This window comes from Thalassophryne amazonica, chromosome 19 (assembly GCF_902500255.1).
Source record: "Thalassophryne amazonica chromosome 19, fThaAma1.1, whole genome shotgun sequence".
NCBI classification, from domain to species: domain Eukaryota; kingdom Metazoa; phylum Chordata; class Actinopteri; order Batrachoidiformes; family Batrachoididae; genus Thalassophryne; species Thalassophryne amazonica.
Genome location: NC_047121.1, coordinates 30,706,981 through 30,719,029, shown reverse-complemented (window position 1 = coordinate 30,719,029; position 12,049 = coordinate 30,706,981). Strand labels below are relative to the sequence as shown.

The window sequence follows — 12,049 nt, the reverse complement described above, 5'->3', positions numbered from 1 at the left end:
GTTTGCAGCTGACCAGTTTAAGAGAAAACTGTATTACCTTGTGTGTTTGTGTTAAGACCAACCTTAGGTGACAAAAGGGAGGAGCAGTTGTCAAAGTACACATAGCCCTGGCTGTAGAAACCCTGCCAGCCATCTTTCAACATATGTTTCATATCAAACATGTTCATGGCTTTGTCATCCTAAAGGGTAAAGAGAATCACTCAATCCATACAGCAAGTTCTTTGTGAAAATCTAGGCACATCATTATTTGGAAGACATGAAGAATACTATCTGTAAAACACAATGGTAAAATAACACACTTACTCTATGATCACACAGGTATTGGTATTATGCACATATTTATCCCAGGCCATCAAATGTGGCCATTGGGTATTGCGAAGGCTTTTCATCCGTCTGTCTGTGCTCGGCATAAGTCCAGTCCTATTGCTACTAGGGTCTTCAAATTGACAGGGAACATTCTTTAGGACACAGACTTTGGACAAGTTCAAAGATGGCTAACCTTGACCTATTTTAAGAGTTTAAAAAGTCACATTCTGTACCTAATTTTATGCTATGATCTCGCGGATGTTAGCGTGGTGACGTCACTCTGTTGTCGCTAGCTGCTAACTTTGCTTTGTTTTTTCTAGAAATAACACCTCTCTCATATATTATGTAAAAGGTAGCGAGAAATAAACACTTCTAAAACTGAAAACGTTGTTTATGGAACCTAATAATACCTCTGAACTGATTTACTAGACAATTCCCGGATGTCAGCGTGCACGCTAACTTCCCGCAACTCAAAACTAACTTCCCATTGAATTAAATTTGTCTCATTAATACCTGCAAATGCACAGAGGGCGAGCTACAAATATTCCTTGATTTGCACAACTTCCGCTGTTGTCAAACGCTCATATATGCCCACACGCAAGGCCTCCTGCAGACACCGTTAAAAAGTAAACATTGTTTTTGATTGTTTGATTGATAGAGGGGCTTTGCTGAACATCCCTGGTTCTCAAGACCAGGCACCTAAGTGGCTCTACTCTACTCTTTTCTACTCTTCTATTTTACCCTTCCTTTTTCGATATTTAAATATACCTTAGTATACTAGCATAGTTCCACCTTTGAATTGGAATATAATATATATGATATACCTGAATTTTCATGTACACATTGTACATGGAGAAGGACAATAGGATCTTAATAATTAATTAAACAACCGCAAATCATAAAGAACATAATGCTCATACGGCCGAGGGTATTTTAGCACTGAGTTATATTTTTATTACAACAGACTGAAATTCATAGATTATACATGAGATTGATGTGCTACGCAGAGTAAACAGAACATAAATCCAGATGTCACCAAAAAAAAAAAAGAAAAAAAAAAAGAGCTAATTCGAGAGTCAACAACACTCACCGGGGTGTTAAAGACTTCATTATAGCACATGGAGGAGCGTAGGTACCAGCTGATGTTGAAGGCCAAGTTTCTATCACATGATGCTGCCTCACCATGGACTGCAGAGAAATAAAGGGTGGTGGAAGTCAAGTCAAGTCAAATGGAGGAGCAGCTTACAGGAAGAATTACAGTTTAAGTTCCTTTATCTTTAGTCTGTGATGTTCAAAGCATTCCAGAGGTGAGTGTGTGTGTTGTGATCTTTTCTGTGCACCTACTTACCCCAAACTCTCACATGTTTCTACTTTAGTCTGTGATTTCTTCTACTGGCCAGGGTAAAGTTACCTTGTACATAAAAATTGAATCAATCCTCCTCCTGCCCTGCGATAGACTGGCATCCTGTCCAGGGTGTACCCCGCCTCGTGCATTATGACTACCAGGATAGGCTCGAGCCCCTCGTGACCCTTAATTAGAGTATGCGGTTGAGTGAGTGAGTGAGATCCTCCTCATTTCTCTTATCTGCATCACCCAGTTAGGGCATCACCTCTCTCAGATGCAATGCGAGAAAAGAAGCAAAGTGAGAGAGGCAGCTGTTTAGACCTTTCTTTCTTTAGAGGTATGCAGGGTGCACATGCACCTTTTCCTTCAAAGTTTAAACCCAGAAGTGTGATAAACCAAGAAAAAGAAGACTGGGCCAAATGTGGTCAGCAGACTGCAAATTAGCAGCCCTAATCCAGGCACAGCACAGTAGTCAAATTAACAAGCTGCTGCCTGACAAAACCATCATACAGATCACATTAAACAAACAAAGTTTCCTATGTTTTTTTTTGTTGTTGTTGTTGTTGTTGTTATCTTATTGCTCCCCAGCTCAGTCGCCAAGTGTTGGAGTTCACTCCGGTGAACGAGAGGGTCGCGTCCCTACGCCTTCGGGTCGGGGACAGGTCTCTCACCGTTGTCTCGGCCTACGGGCCGAGCGGCAGTGCAGAGTACCCGACCTTCCTGGAGTCCCTGGGAGGGGTACTAGATAGTGCTCCGACTGGGGACTCCATTGTTCTCCTGGGGGATTTCAACGCCCATGTGGGCGGCGACAGTGAGACCTGGAGGGGGGTGATCGGGAAGCACGGCCTCCCCGATCTGAACCCGAGCGGTGTTCAGTTGTTGGACTTCTGTGCTAGTCACAGTTTGTCCATCACGAACACCATCAGATTGCAGCCGAGTGTGAAGCATCCGGGATGAAAATCAGCACCTCCAAATCCAAGGCCATGGTTCTCGACCGGAAAAAGGTGCTTTGCCCTCTTCAGGTCGGTGGAGTGTCCTTGCCTCAAGTGGAGGAGTTTAAGTATCTCGGGGTCTTGTTCACGAGTGAGGGACGGATGGAGCGTGAGATCGATAGACAGATCGGTGCAGCATCTGCAGTGATGCGGTCGCTGTATCGGACCGTCGTGGTGAAGAGAGAGCTGAGTAGGGGGGCAAAGCTCTAGATTTACCGATCGATCTACGTTCCGATCCTCACCTATGGTCATGAGATTTGGCTCATGACCGAAAGAACGAGATCGCGAGTACAAGCGGCCGAGATGAGTTTCCTCCGCAGGGTGGCTGGGCGCTCCCTTAGAGATAGGGTGAGGAGCTCGGTCACTCGGGAGGAGCTCGGAGTTGCGCCACTGCTCCTCCACGTCGAAAAGAGTCAGTTGAGGTGGCTCGGGCATCTTTTCTGGATGCCCCCTGGACGCCTCGCTGGAGAGGTGTTCCGGGCACGTCCCACTGGGAGGAAGCCCCGGGGAAGACCCAGGACATGCTGGAGGGACTACATCTCTCGGCTGGCTTGTGAACGCCTTGGGGTTCCCCTGGAGGAGCTGGGGGAGGTGTGTGTGGATCGGGAGGTCTGGGCGGCTTTGCTTGAGCTGCTGCCCCCGTGACCCGACTCCGGATAAAGCGGAAGAAAATGGATGGATGGATGGATGGATGTTTGTTTTTTATGACAATTTGCTTTAGCAGTGCAGATATCTGGTGTGAAACTGGAGTTTGGAGTTTTAACAGCACCAACAGATTGCATGAATGGTGAGAAAGCATTTCATGAAAAATATATTCAGAGGAGGGCAATGTCCAACTTTTGTTATGTTGATAATACTCAAAATCTGTGTCGTGGATGTCAGAATCTGGTGTCTTCTATTGAGAGCACTGACTGCTAACTTTAATTGATGCAGACATCAGGAGTTTTTAAAGTCACACTGCTGTCAGCTGACCTCCAGTAAGATCAGAAAATAATAAATGCGCCACTTTGGAAATCTGTTAAAGCCTGAGAAAGTGTGAGTATTCTGGTAGTTTGCATTATTTTTAAGTTGCAGCTGCATAAACTTAAAAATAATTACAGTAAAACCGTCATCTTATAAACTGGATATTCGCACTCACCGGTCAAAAGCAAAAGTATAGTTTTACATGTAATAAACACTGTATATAAGTATATAGGATTTTGGGAAAGTTTAACGCAGCAATGTACAGAGACATCCTGGATGAAAACCTGCTCCAGAGTGCTCTTGACCTCAGACTGGGGTGATGGTTCATCTTTCAGCAGGACAATGACCCTAAGCACACAGCCAAGATATCAAAGGAGTGGCTCCAGGACAACTCTGTGAATGTCCTTGAGTGGCCCAGCCAGAGCCCAGACCTGAATCTGATTGGACATCTCTGGAGAGATCTGAAAATGGTTGTGCACCAACACTCCACATCCAACCTGATGGAGCTTGAGAGGTGCTGCAGAGAGGAATGGACAAACTGCCCAAAGACAGGTGCACCAAGTTTGTGGCATCATATTCAAGAAGACTTGAGGCTTTAATTGCTGCCAAAGGTGCATCAACAAAGTATTCAGCTAACTGGGCGTGAATACTTATGTACGTGTAATGTCTTAGTTTTTGTATTTTTTAATAAATTTGCAAAAATTAAAAAAAAAATTTATGTTGTCATTATCGGGTGTTGTGAGTAGAATTTTGAGGGGAAAAATGAATTCACTCAATTTTGGAATATGACTCTAACATAAAATATGGAAAAAGGAAAGTGCTGTGAATATTTTCCGAATGCACTGTTTGGCAAGACTGCAAGTAACTACAAAATTTTCAGTCTCTTTTGTGAACACTCTCTGGCAGGGGTGGTGGCCAAGCAGTTAGTGTGCTTTGTTTCAGTGTAGAAGGTTCCCAATTCAAACCCCACCCCTGCTACGTTCTCCATGTAATGTGGAGTTGTGTCAGGAAGGGCATCCGATGTAAAACTTATGCCAAGTCAACATGCAGACCCACTTTGGACTGCTGTGGTGACCCCGAGTGAAAACAAGGTAGCAGCCGAAGGGACTTTTTTGTGAACACACTCACAAACTACCTTGGTGGAAAAAACACAGATGGAGAACAGACAGCTGCAGTTTGTTGCATCTGTGACAACTACTTTCTAGTGATATTGTGACAACATAACAAGCACTGTTTTCTAGTAAGAAAGTTTGCTACAGATCATGTTTATCGAGCATTATGTTGAATGAAATGACAGGAACTAAGAACTGTGGAGAATGAAGTTGTACAGGATAATATTTTTGTGGAATTGAGATTAAAAAGAAACATTATTTTCATTAAGTACGCATATAGCCTGTAGCAAAAATATCTAATATCTGCTCTGGTTACTATCATATCTTGAGTATATCTTCACCAGGAAAAAAAAAAAAAAGAAAAATATCAACTCCTGGAGAAAAAAGTTCACCCAAGAAATCAAATCAAGTTTGAATGAATAAACAATTAGTTTCTCATAGGCTACCATGGAAGATGCCCAAATCCCCAAATGTACTCAAAACATCTGGTGGAGGATACAGGAATCACAGAAATGGCAACATCATACTTGGTATGAACTAGGCAACATAACATCCTGATTAGTAAAGCAAAAAGGATACTGTGTGTCGCAGTACTTACAGTTCATGAAGATAGTGGTATTGGCATACAACGTTTTCCGAAAAACTGCATCTTGTGACTAAAACACACAGAAAACAAAGCCATTAATTCCTGTCTGGGCTCTTATTGAATGTCAGAGATGCTAGAGATGCTTTAAAACAAACAGCAGCTTTCGGGCTTCATACAAAAAAAAAAAAAAAAAAAATCTGTCACAATGTTGTAAATTATTCCATGCTTTATATGCAAGATTACTTGACTTTTACTTTTTAAGTGTGTTTACCTGAAACTGCTGTCACAACTTAAATTTGTCCTTATTTATAGATGTATTTTTTTTCTTGTTGCCATGTAGAGTAAATGCGTGTAACTTGCTTAGGAGAGTTTGAGAACATGTTTCTACAGATGACTGTACAAAATAATAATCTTACTAATATTGATTGCTGACTCATCTGTTGCCCCCCCCTCCAGTTTGGTGCCATCCCATACAGGGTTCAAACTTTCCCTCAATATCCATCATGTCCCACAGGATGTCCAGAGGGTATTTAGGTGGCAATGCCCACCTCCCTTCCTCCTGTGGGAAGAGAGGAATCTTTTCCTCATGCTTAGAGTTAGTATAGGACTGCTGTTTGCTCCAGAGAACACAAGAAAACAGCATTAGGCTTTTACTGCGCTGGACAGGATCTGCACCTGAATAGGTCCTTAATCCTCTAGTTGCTCCTGGTGTGTATTGAGTACCTTGTATGGCAGCACCCTCACATCGGGGTGGATGTGAGGCATTATTTGTAATGCGCTTTGAGCGTCTGATGCAGATGGAAAAGCGCTATATAAATGCAGTCCATTTAATAGCACCCCGGTATGGCGCAGTATGTGTTGAAATCTCAAGTTTCCATTTACAGAAATTAAATCTTATACTGCAAATCATTGTTTGGCTGTGAACAACCAGGCTATAGGCTGGTTACAAGATTAAAGACACCGTTTCCATGCTGTAAACCACTGCAAGTCTCTATGACGAGGCAGTCAAGTCATGTGCACTGAAGTGATTTATCTCAAGTTTCATTGATACGACAGAAACATGTGTACTGTTTGTCCACTTAGTGAGCGTAGCAAGAAAGATCTGTGTTTTGGAATACAGATTAATCTGGATGGTGTTAAGTGTAAAAGAAACATGGAGAATGTTACAGAAAATAGAAATTTTGAATAGAATCAAGTACAGTGTATTAGACAGCTTTTGGAGCCTGTGAAACATGGACTCCCCGTTGTAGAAAATCCTGGAATTGATAAGTACATAAGGGAGAGTGTTTGCTGTGAGTCAAGTGGAGTGAGGTGGACTGAAGAACACAGCACAGGCCTTTGTGTCTTGGATTATTGTTCCGTGTGTGTGTGTGTGAGAAACTGCTTTTCTGGGGGACTTAAATTAATTCAAGAATAAAGTTATAATATTGACAATCGAATTAATTTCTTTTATCTGGTGTTTTAAGATCAAAAACCAATAAAAATGAAAAGATTCTTTGTTGTCGTTCTACTGCTGGGGATAACAGTAAAATAAATAATGTTTGCAGTCCCTGAGATACTGAAAATAAAAATAGTCAAAGGGCAAAGTATAAAAATGCACACAATAGAAAAATACATTTTATCAGGTGTACTCGTATATCCAATTAATGTTTCTTCACCCAGGCGCAAAGTTCAAACAGAGAATTAGTCTCGGTACAAAAAAGAATTTTATACATTTATTATTAAACGTCAAATACTACAATCATCAAGCTTTTGAGTAGAAGTCAATCATAACCAAGCTTATTTCCATTCTCAATATGTCTGTGTATGCACCCCGCAGCATTGACAAAACTGACTTGACTTGATATACAGGCACCAAAAGTTTCAAATACATGCACTCATCAATTATTACCTTTAGAATCACATATACAGTCTATGAAAAAAATCTGCCTGTCTCTTAATAGAAGAATATAACCACTTACAGTATGTGTAGGAACACTTCTGAAAGACAAATAGAACGCCAAATAAATCAATAAAAATAAATTAAAAAACACACAAACATCGAACATTGCTAATTCAAACTGTAGGTCAGACGGAGTCTGCTGCTTTTTCTTGACACAAATAAGCAATAAAGCAAGAGAATCAGTTTGGTTTAGTATTTGTCAGATTCAGCTTTCCTGAAGGTATGTTAAAGACATCTGATTTTTATACAGTTTGACTGGTTTTGGACGGTATTCCTCCATTAAACACTATTTCATATCTTTAAATAACAAGATGACCTGCTGTAAATGTAGACAAATGAAGTTCATAGCGACTTAAACGATAAATTTATCAGATACTAAGACAGAATGCTGTTAGCTACTCTGGCTAACAGCTGCAGTGGATTTGTACAGTAAAACTACACAATAACAGTAAAAATGTATTTCTTAAACGTCAAACAGACCGAGTTGAAGTACACGTTCCATACAGAGATTTCAGCTGCTGTCCCAAGGCGCAAAACTAAAACTAATAACACAAAGAACAACCAGTACACTTCTGCACCTGGCATCTTCATTTTACTGAGGCAGATCCGGATCTACTTCCGAGTCTGGGTCACTGCACTTCACATCATCGCCAGCAGATGGTGACCAAACTATAATATCTGCTATAATATGAAGATGTTCCAGTGCATTTTGTATTTCATGACTTTAAGACTTTAAGGGCTTTAGATTATGTAAAAAAAAAACCACGAGGAAAAAAAATAAATGTTTTGCCTTTATATAATGTGTGTCTCAAAAATAAACAGACAAACAAATAAATTAACAAATAAGTAATGCCATGGAATATACAGTGAGGAAAATAAGTATTTGAACAGCCTGCGATTTTGCAAGTTCTCCCACTTAGAAATCATGGAGGGGTCTGAAATTTTCATCTTAGGTACATGTCCACTGTGAGAGACATAATCTAAAAAAAAAAAAAAAAATCCGGAAATCACAATGTATGATTTTTTTTAATCATTTATTTGTATGTTACTGTTGCAAGTAAGTATTTGAACACCTACCAACCAGCAAGAATTCTGGCTCACACAGACCTGTTAATTTTTCTTTAAGAAGCCCTCTTATTCTGCACTCTTTACCTGTATTAATTGCACCTGTTTGAACTTGTTACCTGTATAAAAGACACCTGTTCACACACTCAATCAATCACACTCCAACCTGTCCACCATAGCCAAGCCCAAAGAGCTGTCTAAGGACACCAGGGACAAAACTGTAGACCTGCACAAGGCTGGGATGGACAACAGGCAAGCAGCTTGGTAGAAGACAACAACTGTTATGATTATTTATTAGAAAGTGGAAGAGACACAAGATGAATGTCAATCTCCCTCGGTCTGGGATTCCATGCAAGATCTCACTTTGTGGGGTATGGATGATTCTGAGAAAGCTCAGAACTACACAGGAGGACCTGGTCAATGACCTGAGGAGAGCTGGGACCACATTCACAAAGATTACATTAGTAACACATGATGCTGTCATGGTTTAAAATCCTGCAGGGCAGCAAGGTCCCCCTGCTCAAGCCAGCACATGTCCAGGCCCCTTTGAAGTTCACCAGTGACCATCTGGATGATCAAGAGGAGGCATTGGAGAAGGTCATGTGGTCAGATGAGACCAGAATAGAGCTTTTTGGAATCAACTCCACTTACCATGTTTAGAGGATGAGAACAACCCCAAGAAAAACATCCCAACCGTGAAGCATGGGGTGGAAACATCATACTCTGGGGGTGCTTTTCTGCAAAGGGGACAGGACGACTGCACCGTATTGAAGGGAGGATGGATGGGGTCATGTATTGTGAGATTTTGGCAAACAACCTCCTTCCCTCAGTAAGAGCATTGAAGATGGGTCATGGCTGGGTCTTCCAGCATGACAATGACCCCAAACACACAGCCAGGGCAACTAAGGATGCGCTCTGTAAGAAGCATTTCAAGGTCCTGGAGTGGCCTGGCCAGTCTCCAGACCTGAACTCAATAGAAAATCTCTGGAGGGAGCTGAAACTCCAAACCTGAAAGATTTGGAGAAGATCTGTATGGAGGAGTGGACCAAAATCCCTGCTGCAGTGTGTGAAAACCTGGTGAGAAACTACAGGAAACGTTTGACCTCTGTAATTGCAAACAAAGGCTACTGTACCAAATATTAACATTGACTTTCACAGGTGTTCAAATACTTATTTGCAGCAGTAACATACAAATAAATCATAAAAAAAAAAATCATACATTGTGATTTCCAGATTTTTTTTTTGTGTTTTTTAGATTGTCTCTCACAGTGGACATGCACCTAAGATGAAAATTTCAGACCCCTCCATGATTTCTAAGTGGGAGAACTTGCAAAATCGCAGGGTGTTCAAATACTTATTTTCCTCACTATATATATATATATATATATATATATATATATATAGTCATTTATTTCAGAAAATTAAAAATGTTCGCATTCTAGACTAATTATTAGATGCGAAAATATTTCAAGCATTTTTTAAATTTTGATAATTACAACTGAAAGCTCCAAATAAAGTCTCAAAATATTTAAACAGTTCATAGCAACAGCAACTGTATTTGTTTATTTACTGTGTGTAAAAACTAAATTTTGAAGCAAGTGATTTTTGTTTTATTCAAGAAAATATACAAAAAGTCACAAGTTCACAGTTCACTCTAAGAAATGAAACAGAGATTTTAAATGTAATAGATACTATTATTTTCAATATACTTGCAATTGTTAATTTTAGGGATTTAAGTAATGTTTCATTTGATTAATTGCAGCTACAATATTGTTTTGCATTTAATTGACAATGTTATGTGGAAAAGGTTACCTTAACTTTATCAATTAAATTCAAAGTTTTATTTCTTAGTGTTTGAATTTGATCAGATCACATATTATACCATTTATAAAGCTCAAAAGAAAGAAAACTAAGCAACATTGCCTAAAATCACAAAAGTGATTACACAGCTTTTCAGTAATTATAAAAACAATAGAGACTGAAAATGCACTCCTAAAATTTACTTCATTTCAATCTAAGTGTTTAGCATTACCAGAGGGAGCTCATTGATGTGTGATGTGAGTTTGGTGGCATTACAAATAAAAATAGTTGAGATTTTATTGAAATTTATTAGAAAAAATTCCTACAATTATATAAAAGTCCATTTTTTCCAATCTAATTGTTGAAGGGCAACTACAGGGAGTTCATTGATGTGTGACGTGAGTTTGGTGGTACTACAAGCTGTAAATAAAGTTGAGATTGTTCAAATTCATTACAATAAACAAATCTTCAAAATGGAAGAATTGTACATTTTTCCAATTTTAGTGCTGCAGTACAACTAAAGAGATCTCATTAATGTGTGATGTGAGTTTGGTGGCACTACAAGCTGTAAATTAAAAGTTGAGATTTCATTAAAATTGATTACAGTAAACCTTCAGAATTATAGAACTGTACATTTTTCCAATTTTAGTGCTTTAGTACTACTAGGGGGAGTTAATTGATGTGTGATGTGAGTTTGGTGGCACTACAAGCTATAAATTAAGTTATTGAGATTGTATTAAAATTTATTTGAAAAAATCCCTGAAATGATATAATACATTTCTTTCCCATCTTAGTACTGTAGTAAAACCAGGGAGAGTTCATTGATGTGAATTTGGTGGCACTACAAGCTTTAAATAAAACGTTATTGAGATTTCATTCAGATTTAATACAATAAACAAATCTTCAAGATTATAAAATTGTGCATTTTTCCTATTTTAGTGCTGTAGTACAACCAGAGGGAGCTCACTGGTGTGTGTGACGTGAGTTTGGTGGCACTTCAAGCTACAAATTAAGTTATTGAGATTTCATTCAAATTTATTGGAATAAAATAAATCCCGGAAATTATATAATCATGTATTTTACAGTCTAAGTGCTGTACTACAACCAGGGGGAGCTCATTGATGTGTGATCTGAGTTTGATGGCACTACAAACCATAAATGTGACGTTACTGAGTTTTATCAAAGCCTGACCTTTTGCCGTGGTAATTTGTTGACCGTCCCTGACCTCTGGTCTTGCTGCCATCTGTACATCAAGTTCAGTGTAATTCATAAAGAACGGAGTACATCTGATTTTGTGGGAGAAACAGTTTTGGTTAGTTGTAGTTTTTTGTCTGTATTACATCATTTGGAAAAAGGTGTCATTAGATTTAAAACTGACTCGCTTTGATTCCGGAAAATCGAATCGTTGAATATCTTTCCATCTTTACTTACGTGTTCAGATCAGTGTTATCTTTTCAGCTCAGAGGACGGCTCATATGGATAAAAATGAGTTTGTAGCTCGTTGTACCTTCCTGAGGTTAGAAACTAGTTTGTTTTTCTACAAGGTTTCTCTTAAAATCTGTTGAGCTGTGAACTTTGAATCTGTGACTATCTTTCTAACTTTACCGAAGTTAGCTGCCTGGGATTCTATTTGACTCTGACTTGGCTCCAGATCATAGCGCTGAGGGCTTTTAGAGAGAAAAGCAGAGTATGTCAGTATATCAGTTCAAAAGATTGAAGCAGGAAAAGCGCAGAGATGAATACAGCAAGCGGGCTAAATTCTGAAAACCTTATTCTATGGGGGTAGAAAAGGTAAACTGACTGATAATCCACTTTAGAGTCAGGGTTCTAAACTGAAAGTAACATAATTAACAGAAAAGTTTCAACACTTATTTCAAGGAATTTCCCATATTTAAAAAAAAAATAAAAAATTGCAGGTGAAGATCAACCATTCTTGGC

The 12,049-nt window shown here is 39.3% G+C and overlaps 1 protein-coding gene across 1 annotated transcript in view; it reads right to left on the bottom strand.

The window, feature by feature from the left end:
• The window catches only part of LOC117532092 (transmembrane protein 87A-like), a 30,390-nt gene extending 22,506 nt beyond the window's left edge, over window positions 1–7,884 (bottom strand). The window contains 4 exon segments of the mRNA XM_034195337.1: window positions 63–179; window positions 1,397–1,494; window positions 5,317–5,374; window positions 7,727–7,884. Of these exon segments, the coding sequence (XP_034051228.1) occupies window positions 63–179; window positions 1,397–1,494; window positions 5,317–5,374; window positions 7,727–7,837 (384 nt within the window). The 5' untranslated portion in view covers window positions 7,838–7,884.
• Window positions 7,885–12,049: the final 4,165 nt, after the last annotated feature.